The sequence below is a fragment of the Hyla sarda genome, chromosome 2 (genome assembly GCF_029499605.1).
Source record: "Hyla sarda isolate aHylSar1 chromosome 2, aHylSar1.hap1, whole genome shotgun sequence".
In the NCBI taxonomy this organism is placed as follows: domain Eukaryota; kingdom Metazoa; phylum Chordata; class Amphibia; order Anura; family Hylidae; genus Hyla; species Hyla sarda.
In genome coordinates, this window is record NC_079190.1 from 235,953,193 (window position 1) to 235,965,403 (window position 12,211).

At 46.1% G+C, this 12,211-nt stretch overlaps 1 protein-coding gene across 2 annotated transcripts in view; it reads left to right on the top strand.

The window, feature by feature from the left end:
* MED13 (mediator complex subunit 13) overlaps positions 1–12,211 on the top strand; it is a 148,455-nt gene that overhangs the window by 51,617 nt on the left and 84,627 nt on the right. For both annotated transcript variants that reach the window (XM_056556697.1, XM_056556696.1), the window contains exons 7-9: positions 1,542–1,704; positions 3,295–3,405; positions 9,321–10,010. In XM_056556697.1, coding sequence (XP_056412672.1) covers positions 1,542–1,704; positions 3,295–3,405; positions 9,321–10,010 — 964 coding nt within the window. The remainder of the gene's footprint in view (positions 1–1,541; positions 1,705–3,294; positions 3,406–9,320; positions 10,011–12,211) is intronic.

Consider the following 12,211-nt stretch of genomic DNA (forward strand, 5'->3'; position numbering starts at 1 on the left):
CTGCTCCAGGTCTCTCTTATTGGAAGGGTGCCTTTTCCCAACAGCAATTTTAAGATCTCTCAACAGATGTTCAATGGGATTTAGATCTGGACTCATTGCTGGCCACTTCAGAACTCTCCAGCGCTTTGTTACCATCCATTTCTGTTTGCTTTTTGACGTATGTTTGGGGTCATTGTCCTGCTGGAAGACCCAAGATCTCGAATGCAAACCCAGCTTTCTGACACTGGGCTGTACAGTGCGATCAAAAATCCCTTGTTAATCCTCAGATTTCATGATGCCTTGCACACATTCAAGGCACCCAGTGCCAGAGGCAGCGAAACAACCCCAAAACATAATTGAACCTCCACCATATTTCACTGTAGGTGCGGTGTTCTTTTCTTTGTAGGCCTCATTCCATTTTCGGTAAACAGTAGAATGATGTGCTTTACCAAAAAGCTCTATCTTGGTCTCATCTGTCCACAAGACTTTTTCCCAGAAGGATTTTAGCTTACTCAAGTTCATTTTGGCAAAATGTTGTCTTTCTTTTTTTAGGTCTGTCAGCAGTGGGGTCCTCCTGGGTCTCCTGCCATAGTGTTTTGTTTCATTTAAATGTCAACTGATAGTTCCTGCTGACACTGATGCTCCCTGAGCCTGCAGGACAGCTTGAATATCTTTGGAACTTGTTTGGGGCTGCTTATCCACCTTCCGTCCTGCTTTGATGCCTTTCATAATTTTTATCTCTTCCGTCCACGCTCAGGGAGATTAGCTACAGTGCCATGGGTTGCAAACTTCTTGTTAATATTGCGCACTGTGGACAAAGGCAAATCTAGATCTCTGGAAATGGACTTGTAACCTTGAGATTGATATTTTTCCACAATTGTGGTTCTCAAGTCCTCAGTTCTCTTCTCCTTTCTGTTGTCCATGCTTGGTGTGGCACACACAGACACACAATGCGGAGACTAAGTGAACTTCTCTCCTTTTTATCTGCTTTCAGGTGTGATTTTTATATTGCCCACACCTGTTACTTGCCCCAGGTGAGTTTAGAGGAGCATCACATGTTTGAAACAATCTTTTTTTTCTACAACTTTAAAAGTATGCTGATCATTTTGTCCAGCCCATTTTTTGGAGTTTGGTGTGACATTATGTCCAATTTTCTTTTTTTCCTCCCTTTTTTGGGGTTTAGTTCCAATACACACAAAAGGAATAAACATGTGTATAGCAAAACATATGTTACTGCAATCCTTTTCTGTGAGAAATACTTCATTTGCTACAAAAATTTCAGGGGTGCCAACATTTACGGCCATGACACTGTGTGTGTGTGTGTGTGTGTGTGTGTGTGTGTGTATATCTATATCTCTATCAAAAATGTTTGCAGTATCTTGTATTGGTCGAAAACGGCTACTCAAATTTACATCTCTCTCTCGTGTGTTTGTGTATGTGTGTGTATGTGTATATATATATATATATATATATATATATATATATATATATATATATATATAATATATATTTAGTGTATGTACGTATAATAAATTTTTATTATAACCATTTATTTTCCCTAGTTGATGTCCAGTCTGCACAGAAGTGGATGAAGTTTCCATCTGTTATAGATGGTTTTAATTCTGATAGTACGAGTCATCATGGTGGTAAAATACCTAGGAAGTTGGCTAACCAAGTGGTTGACAGAGTTTGGCAAGAGTGCAATATGAACAGATCCCAGAACAAGTAAGCTTTGCATTGTTTAGCTGGAGCATGCTCTTAAATGTATCTCCTTGTAGACAACTGTCATACATTTTATCTGGCTTGAATGAGGTAGTGAGTACCAAGCGCCACAAATGTTTGGCACATGCATGGCAGGAGCTTAACCTGCAGCATCTTTAGCTGATGTCAGCTATTACAGCTCAGAGGTTGCTGCACTGATCAGAATCAGACATGACCTATTTCCTTACATTTGATCCCTTATGTTGTAGTCGATCGTAGCCATTGCATATAAGTGGGGTGACACAAGGGAGTCCTCTCCCTTCATCTAACCAGTCAGCAGGTCTACAGTGTACTTTAAGGCAATGTTAACACTGCATGTTGTGGCACATATCTATTTGAGCGTATTATACAGTAAATTGCATGCAGAAATGCGCATTGCATTGTTTTCAATGGGAATATACCTACATAAATAGTAATAACTGGCATATGTTTTTAGACACACATTTTATGCATGCCTAAATAAGTGACGTCCATCTAAAAGTATCGCTCAGATAAGTGGTTGACACTAACTACTAGGGATCGACCGATATCGGTTTTTTAGGGCCGATACCGATAATCTGTGCAGGTTAGGGCCGATAGCTGATAACTTATACCGGAATATCGGTATAAGTTATCGGCTATTTAACCCCCTGCGACACTGCTGCAGATCATTGATTTAAAGCGGGCGCTTTAAATCAATGATCTGCAGTGGCTTTTGCGGGGCCATAGGCCGCCGCCGCCACCACCCGCTTCTCTCCCCCTACCTGTCAGGGTGGTCCGGGCCATCCATCCTTCCTTCCTGTAGTGTCCGGGGGCGTTCCGGGTGGAGGGTGCACCGGTCCGGGCTGTCCTTCTTCTCCGGCGGTCATCTTCTCCACGCCGGGCAGGCTCTGGCCTAGTACTCTGCATAGACTCCGCTGCGCAGTGATGCACCTGACGTCACAGCGTAGCGGCGTCTATGCAGCGTACTAGGCCGGAGCCTGCCCGGAGTGGAGGAGAAGACCGTGGGAGAAGGACAGCCCGGACCGGTGCACCCTCCACCCGGAACGCCCCCGGACACTACAGGAAGGAAGGATGGATGGCCCGGACCACCCCCATTACGGGTAAGTTTAATTTTTTTATTGACTCGGAGGGTGGGGGAGGGGCCCGACCGGTATAGCGGTATGGGCAAAAATCCATACCGGTATACCGCCTAGCATCACGGTGGGGGGTGCGACGCGGTGCGGTGGGTCGGGGGTGCGGTGCGGCGGGTCGAGGGGGTGGCGGTCGCGGTGCGGTGGGGCCGGTGCGGGGGGCGGGGCATTATCGGCAAGATAATTGCAGATACCGATAATGCCCAAAATCGTGATTATCGGCCGATAATCGGTCGATCCCTACTAACTACTCCTAATAAATTTGACTAATCTGCCCCCATGCCTGCCAATAAAAATGCTTTAAGATGCTAACATTTGTAGATATAGCCTTAAATTGAGAAGCACAATAAACCACAATACTGTAAAGATTTTAATAATGTCATGGTTGTGAGAATATGGTAACAGAAAAACTTCTTATTTGTTTTGTTATATTTAAATACAGAAGGAAGTATTCAGCTACTTCAAATGGAGTGTGTGATGAGGAGACAACTGATAAAACCACAACCTGGGATTTTGTAGAAGCTACACAAAGAACAACTTGTGTCTGTTCAAGGTACTCGCAATTCCTTAACATTTTTCAAGATTTTCCTATGTGATTTGAGAGAAGCCTATCAAAAGTACAGACCTCTTGGATAACAGAAAATTTTGTATGGTGCTATTAAAAACTGGACAGCAGACTCCTAGTCTCTAGGAGTATTAATTTCTTGGTCGCTCTTCATTGGGGGACACCGATACTGATGGTAAATGCTCTTGCCACTAGGAGGCACTGACACTAGGGGAAAAAAGTCTGCTCCTCCCTGACAGGATATACCCGCCCACTGGAAATGAGGTAAGCAGTTTTAGCTAGTGTCAGTAGGAGGCAAGACACAGGTCTTGGAGCTCCCCAGACCTGGTCTTTTTTTATTTTCTTGTAAGGGCTGTTTAGTTTTAGTTTAGTTTTTTTCATCTCCCTTTTTATTTCCCTTTTTCAGGTGGGGGTTCAGGAGCATGGCTCTACCTGTTCCCCCGTATGCGACAAAGGGGCACGGAACATAAGAGTATGGGCCGTCAACCCCTTATTGCCTACGGCCAGCGGCTGGAGGTTGTTCCCTGGATTTTGGTCCGGGTCCCCCACTGCTCCTTCTTGCTATCTTAGCCTGATATGATGCAGTGTGGCCATAAGCTGGTTGAAGACTCCTAAGGGGAATATAGAAGATGGTGTCGGCAGGTGAATATGTACCCCCCGCTCCCTTCCTCTTTAAAATATGGACTCTGTCCTTTATTTAGAGCGCTTATGTGTGGGGCTTGCTCAGGGTCTCCTTTCTCTTCCTCTGCTCTGCCTGCTGTCTTATCTTTCATTCCCCCCACTGCAGAGGGTATTCAGCCAGCAGGAGTTCAAGGGGTTATGGTGGCGCGTTGCTCCGCCCTCCTTCTCCCCCTCAGCCAGCATGCCAACCGTGAGGCCAGGCAGCTCCTCCTCTCCAGGTGCGCACGCTGTACGGATCATCCTTTATGACTGGCGGGTGCTTACCCGCAGCCTTTATTCTAGCTCCGCCCCTCCACCTTTGCGGAGGTCGGTGGCGCTCCATAGACAGAGTGGTACTGCTGGCCTCCTTAAGTGCAGACCGGTGGGAGCTCTTCAAACCGGTCCGCTCTCTTGGTTTCTGAGCTGTGCGTCTGCTGCAGGCAATTATATAGTGCGCTGCTCCGATCAGTCACGGCTCTATTTCGCCTTTATTCTGTGTGCCTAGAGCGGCACCGCTGGCTTCCCCAAGAGCAGCCCAATTGGAGCTCTTCCATCTGGCCCACTCTCCCGGCCTCTGAGCTGTGATCAGCTGCTTAGCAGGCGCTTCTATAGTGTGCTGCTCCAGCGCGCTGCTCCGAGCCGTCACTGCTACTGGGGCTGCCTGCATGCGTGCTGCTCATGGAGTGGACGTCCTAGCGCCTCTCCCTTATTAGTTCATGCGGCCACTTACAGTGCAGGGCGCATTGCTCCCCACGTTTCCGTCCTGCGCGCAAGAAAAATTTGTGCTTCTAGTATTTCTGACCATTTGGTGGCACTTGGCTCCCTTCTGTGGTCATTAATTGAATTGTCGTTTCCATTTCTTCTTGTGAGGTCCCTCTTGACAGACATTAGTTATTATAGGCCTGTAATATGTGTTCTTATCAGCTTAATATCTGCTAGGCTTCTTTTCTAGGGACTGTATATGGGGACTGTATTTCTTGCCTCCATCGCCTCATATGGGGCCTGATGTGGCAAATTACCTTGAGTCAGATACAGTATGCCTCCGGCATACTATTTTCTGCTGGGATCTCCCTCTGTCAGGGAAGCATATGTGATCCGCCATTAGATGGTCATTGCCAGGGATTCACAATCCCTCAGAAGTTTCAGGGGATACAGTCAGTGACTGTTCTTCCCTATTGCTGGGTGCCATAACATGTCTTCGTGCCCTCGGCCGAATTCCGTCTCCCCTCCCCCTGCCGTGAATGGCACTGGCCGAATGCCCTTGCAAGGGCATTTACATTCCTGAAGGACTCTACGAAGGCTTTGGCTGTCATGTCCGTTGGTCATACATCAAAAGGGTGTTCTTGTTGTGTGCATGCTATATGTCCCTCCTCCACAGGCTGCCGCATCTGCTGCTAGAGCTCCGGACCCTACGTCCAGTGCGAGTTTTCCAGTGAAGTTAGGACCTGATATCATTATGCCAGACAGTAGTCTTGCCTGTCACTCATCTCGCAGCTGCCACATCCGAGGCTGGATTCCGGTACCCCACTACTAGTGCGAGGTGTTGGATGGAGTGACCTGTTGTATATTATGGACCCAAACCAGTAAGCCAGACAGTGGTCTGCGTGGTTTCCTCCTCCGCCGCTTGTCACTCATCACATGGCTGAGGCATCTGCGGTTGGAGTTCCGGTTCCCCTCTGCTATGTGAGGGGTCCAAAGAAGTTCCCCAACATTTCCTATGGACCCTATACTGGGTGATGGGGATACAATCCATGGCTACTCAACCTTCCCCGATCTCCCAGGGTGGCGGGGATGCTATCCATGGCTGTTAGGCCTCACCTCCCTCCCACATGTGACAGGGGCACAGTATTCACACATTTGGCTGTCGTCCCTTTTTCGCCAGCGCCTGGAGGTGTACTGGTTTAGCAGACCTTTGTCTGGATGGTTTACTTCGCAGTCTGTCTCCCATCCGCAGGGCTGCCGCGGTCATGGCCAAGTCTTCCTTACCCCTCTTCTGGTGTGAGGAATCAATATGAGGGTCCCTGCAGGTACTGGGACTGCTAGGTCTCCTACACCACCGGGTTGCCTGTTCCAATCGGCTGCACTACTGTACTTGTGGGAAGGTTTGATGGAGGGATCCTGTACATTCAGGAATCTTTTACCAGTCGGCCAGGCGGTTGTCTGCATGGTTTACTACTACGTCAAGCTTTCGGTGTGTGGTACTGCATGCGGTACCCGATGTGGCCATGGTCCCTATGCCAGATAGCCAGTCTGTGTCTGAATGGTTTTCTGCTTCACTAGGTCACCTTCCCCATTCCTGCTGCTCCCGCGTCTACAGTCCGGTGACTCTATCAATGTGAAGTTTTACAGTGTGTGTCTCTGTGGGTTCCTTAACCTTTTATACCTCTACTGCCCCACATGCATCCTTCATCTCTGTGTCTGCGACAGCTGTCCTGGTGTGAGACACCATTAGGGGATGGGATGTAGGCATTTCCTGCAGGTTTCATGGCCTTTCATAGCTACTGCAGTGCACTCTGTTCACCTTTCCAAGTGGGCCATGTTGGTCTGGTAGGGGCATGGTTGTGACACACTGTTGGGTGCTGAGCCTGTCTTCCATATTCCGGATTTTTGGATGTCTGTGGTTTGTGTCTGCAGTCTTTAGTACCCCACGAATGTTGTGAGGTAACCATGTTGGCGTCCCTACATATGCTATGGACTCTGCACGTGTAGTGCCCACTTTCCCTTTCGTCGGTGGGGTGGGCCTCTGGCCTCGAATTCCTCTTTTCAGGCATGGGGCCTGTTGGGGCGACGCAGTCAGTTCAGCCTCCCCCCTATGCCTCCAGGTACCTTCCTGCAGGATGGCTCAGACGCCTGCTCTGTTGCCTTGGACTCGACCGGGATGGCTCCGTTGGTGCCCATCTGGTCCAGGGTTTTACCCCAATAGGGGTTCCTCTCAATGCTGTTGTTTGCTGTATGCTTGTACTTCCTATGTGCATTCGTAGTCACGTCTTCTTCTGTTGTTGACCTGCACCAGGGTCTGGGATTCCGATCCCTCTGGGGACACAATTTAGATCCTCCATTCCTTGATATATTGTTGCAGGGTTTCTGGGGGCTTTGTCCACCCAGTACTTTGTTCCGTTGCCTTAGGGCGGAATTCCCCTCTTCCTTCAGTGCCTGGCCCCCTCTTTCACAGGGAGTACGAGGATCAGGGAGCTTGACATGGTCAGTGCCTGAGTTTTCTTCTCGACCAACCCTTGTTTTCCCTTCCACTGAGACTATTTCGCTGAGCGCTTTCTATTGCCAAGATGTAGCCATCTCTCTCTTCCCACTGTGGCCGGGCCCCCCCTTTTATTTATTTTTTTATTTTTTTTTTGCTGTGAGCATTCAGAAGAGCTTTCAGCAGTCTGTTTGTGTGCTTACTGCACACTATTGCATCCTGGCTCTCTTCCTGTTTCTTGGTTATCTACTGCTGCTCCTCTGTTGGAGGAGTTTATGCGATCATGCATGGATCGGCAACGGCCGGTGTCGTCACAGATTGTTGTTTGGGTCCTGCCATTGCTCTCCTCCTCCCTCGGAACAATCTCCTTGGAGTTTGTGTTCAACCTTCCCTCTGCACTGCACTGACACCACAGTCTTCTGGGGTAACCTTCCTGTGCCCAGAACCTTGGAGACCCAGCTGGGCTCCTTTTTGTATCCCCTCCATTCCCGTTTGGACGGGATGTTGATTCGCAGCGCACTGGTCCGCTCGGACTGCTGGGGTCCAAAACCGGTTAGTCTCCTTGTCTTGGACATAATCCTGGGATACTGTGGTGTGCCTTCTCTTCTAAGTTGTCCCTCCTGATTCTTGGGCTTTAGTGGTGGTTGAGGTTTTGGCCATGTGTAGTGATCCTGCTCAGACTTCTCCGCAATCCATTTGTGGGGCGGTCTCTCTGTACCGCATTTCTGGTCTTGACACGGAAGTTTATCACTCAGAGCATTTCGCGGACGTTGGGTTTAATTACATTTTCAGGTGTATGTCTTCCAGGTGCCTCGGGAACCTCCAGTTTCCATGTCTGTCGCTCAGGTGTTCGGGGATGCCCCTTTTCTGGGCGATCAGCTCCTTTTTGCTCGTTCTTATCTTCTGTCTCCTCCTTTGGGGTCCATGTACTCCAGAGATGGGGGGTGTTGCGGTCTTCCGGATTCTATCGGTCGAGCTGATTTCACCTCCCGCGTGCTCGCGGTGAGCCCCTGGGACAGGGGTTTTGGGTCTAAAGATGTTCAGGTCATTGTTCTTCTGTCCCAGACCTCTCTAGAGCTGGTTTCAGTTTTTCTTTTTTCTAGTGGTTTTCTGGTCTCACATTCTGTGCTTGCCTTCTGCTAAGGTGTACGCTGCTCTCCCTGGAATTTTTCTGCTATGTTCTTGCTTCGATTGACTCTGGATGGGGTTCTCTTGTTGTGCCCTTTTTCCATGTTGGTTCTCCAGCTGAGCTAGCCTCTGTCTGGTTCTGTGTTCCTTGGAGTTGTTTTCCTACCCCTTCTGGGATGGTTCTGGCCCATCTGGCTTTCTATTCGACTTTTTCTTGTCTCTTTATGGATGTAGGTTAGAGTCTCTGCATAGGACGGTCGTTTCCTTGGCATTCTAGTCTATCTCCATGGAGGGGGATCTTACGGGAGCTCCGTTTCTGGGCTTCGGTTTTCTCTGGCCCGGAGTCTCGTCCACAGACCTTTCTGTCTCTCAACGGATTGCCTTTCTTTGGTGGTTATTCCCACCCTTGGGGACTGCTTTGGTAGGTCCTATCCGTATCGGTGGCCCCAATGAAGAGCGACCAAGAACAGGAGATTTTTTTTTGTACTCAGCGTAAAATCTCTTTCTCGTAGTCTTCATTGGGGGGACACCACACCCACCCATTTCTTTCTTCTTGTCTGGATACTCTTTTCCGGTTTTTGAGGATTCTTTTCTAGGGTCCTTTGGACATGTTTCTTTGTTGGCTTCTCCTATTGCTTTGTGACAACACTGACTTTCAGTGGGCGGGTATATCCTGCCAGGGAAGAGCCGACTTTTTTTCCTAGTGTCAGCGCCTCCTAGTGGCAAGAACATATACCCATCAGTATCGGTGTCCCCCAATGAATCTACGAGAGAGAGATTTTATGGGGAGTACAAAAAATCTCCTTATGCCTGATGGTTTGTTAGGAACACTTATTTAGATAACAGTTTGGGTTTGTTTGGTTGCAGAATAAAATTATGTGGCTAATATTCACCAACTTTTTTTTCCCACTTATTTTAGACACAAAAATCTCAAGCAGAGAAATTCAGGTCAGCCGGGTCAGGTGACACCTGCAGGGTCCCAGCAACAAGCAGCTCAAAAGCACAAGACTAACGAGAAACAGGAAAAGGGAGACAAACCTCAGAAGCGTCCACTTACTCCTTTTCATCATCGCATATCTCTTGGTGATGATGTCAGCATGGAAACAGATACTACAAGCCAGAGACTTGGAATTCGCTCCCAAGATAGTAGAGGACGGTTTTCAAATATCCGGCCAAGTGATGTAGCAAAAACTCCACAATTGCATGGCAATGAGATGAGTAATTCGCCTCCGCCTCCTCCATTGAGTCCTCATCCCTGTGAGGTGTTAGATGATGGTGGTGAAAGCATAAAGAATCCATCAACACCTCAAAGTCAGCATTTTTATCAGATGCCTACTCCCGATCCTTTAATTCCTGCTAAAGCAATAGATGAACGACTAGATGGCTTGTCTCAAACCTTTGCACCCCCATTCACCGAAGTCCTTGAACCAACAGTTTATGTTGGCACAGCAGTTCACTTGGAGGAATGTGAAACTGACAACACCTGGAAGTATTACAAGGTCCCAAAGAAAAAAGAATCTGAGTTTCTTCCTCCATCACTTCCAAATGATAAAGTAAGAGATGATGGATTTGGTCCTCATGGAAAGGAAAATATTACTTCTGTCACAGAGTAAGTAGTAAATATGTGGTTACATTTGTGAATATAATGGTGGTCTATGGCTGATATTTGAGTACATTATATTTTTTACATTTATTAGCATATTTATACATGGAAAACCACTAGGTTAGGTCTTGCCTATTGTAAGGATAATTGTAAAATTGTGGCTATTAGAAAGTTGTTGCTATTTCTGGTGACCTATGATGAAAACAGAATAAGGCTAAGTTTGCCTCCACTTGAGATGTATGCTGGGGTAGCATCAGAGGTACACAGTAGATGTATCCATAGGGTTACATTGGCCCAGCAGAAGTAGGGAATAGAATATTTTATACTATACAGTAGTAGTACATGTGTTTATCATATTCGTTATTACAATGGGAACACCTTTAGAAACAAGAAAACCGTGCAGAGAAAACCATGACACAGCATTGCAAATGAATGCGGATAATGGGGGAGATATATCAAAACCTGTCTAGGGAAAAAATTGTTGTTGCCCATAGCAACCAATCAGAGCACTTCTTTCATTTTGAGAGTCCTGTAAAAAATGAAAGCAATCTGGTTGCTATGGGCAACTGCACCACTCTTCCTCTACACTGGTTTTGATAAATTTCCCCCTTTGCTTTGTTCACATGCCCTAGGGCTAGGTTAAGACTGTGGAATTTCCTAGCTTAATTCTGCTTAGGCTGGGTTCACATCACGTTTTTGCAATACTGTTTTCAATCCGTTTTTCTAAAGAAAACCTTATGGCAAAAAAAAACCGGATGGAACAGCATGGGAAAAAGGAAACGTATGCGTTTTTAAACTTTATACTGTTAAAAGTGCAAACAGTTCCGTCCGTTTTTATAAAAATAAATAAAAATAAAATATGTTTTTGATAATTTAGTCCATTTTTAATGGGTGGGGTGTTGAGTGGGGACTTTAGGATGCACATGAGCATTTGCATCTTAAAGTCCCCACCCAACACCCCTCCCATTAAAAATGGACAAAATTATCAAAAACGTATGTTTAAAAAAAATATTAAAAATAGACGGATGGAACTGTATGCACTTTTAAAACAGTATACAATTTAACCCCTTAAGGACTCAGCGTTTTTCCGTTTTTGCATTTTCACTTTTTCCTCATCGCCTTCTAAAAATCATAACGCATTCAATTTTGTGCATAAAATTCCATATGACGGCTTATTTTTTGTGCCACCAATTGTACTTTGCAGCGACCTTAGTAATTTTACCAAAAAATCCACGGCGAAACGGAAAAAAAATAAATTGTGCGACAAAATTGAAGAAATTTTTGGGGGCTTCCGTTTCTACGTAGTACATTTTTCGGTAAAAATGACACCCTATCTTTATTCTGTAGATCAATACGATTAAAATGATACCCTACTTATATAGGTTTGATTGTCTTGCTTCTGAAAAAAATCTTAACTACATGCAGGTAAATTTATAAATTTAAAATGGACATCTTCTGACCCCTATAACTTTTTAATTTTTCCGCATACGGGCCGATATGAGGGCTCATAATTTGCGTTGTATTCTGAAGTTTTTATCGGTACCATTTTTGCGATGGTAGGACTTTTTGATCGCTTTTTATTCATTTTTTTTAATGATTATAAAAAGTGACCAAAAATGCACTATTTTGGACTTTGGAATTTTTTTGCGTGTACACCATTGACCGTGTGGTTTAGTTTATGATATATTTTTATAGTTCAGACATTTACACACGCGGTGATACCATATGTTTATTTTTATTTACAGTTTTTTTTTTTTTTTTTATGGGAAAAGGGGGTGATACAAACTTTTATTAGGGAAGGGGTTAAATGACCTTTTGTAAACTTTTTTTTTTTTCTCCAATTTTTTTTTTACAGTGTTATAGCTTCCATAGGGGGCTATAACACTGCACACACTGATCATTTACCCTGATCCCTGCAAAGCCATAGCTTTGCATGGATCAGCGAGATAGGGTCTCAATTGCTCAAGCCTGTAGCTCAGGCTTGGAGCAATCAAACGCGACGGAGACGACGGAGCAAGGTAAGGGGACCTTCGCTCGCGTCCTAGCTGATCGGGACATTGCAATTTTATTGCGATAGTCCCGATCAGCCCGTCTGAGCTGCCGGGAAGCGTTTAATTTCATTTTCAGCCCGGCGATCAACTTTGATCGCCGCGTCAGAAGGGTTAATAGCGTGCGGCACAACGATCAGTGCTGCGTGCTATTAGCCC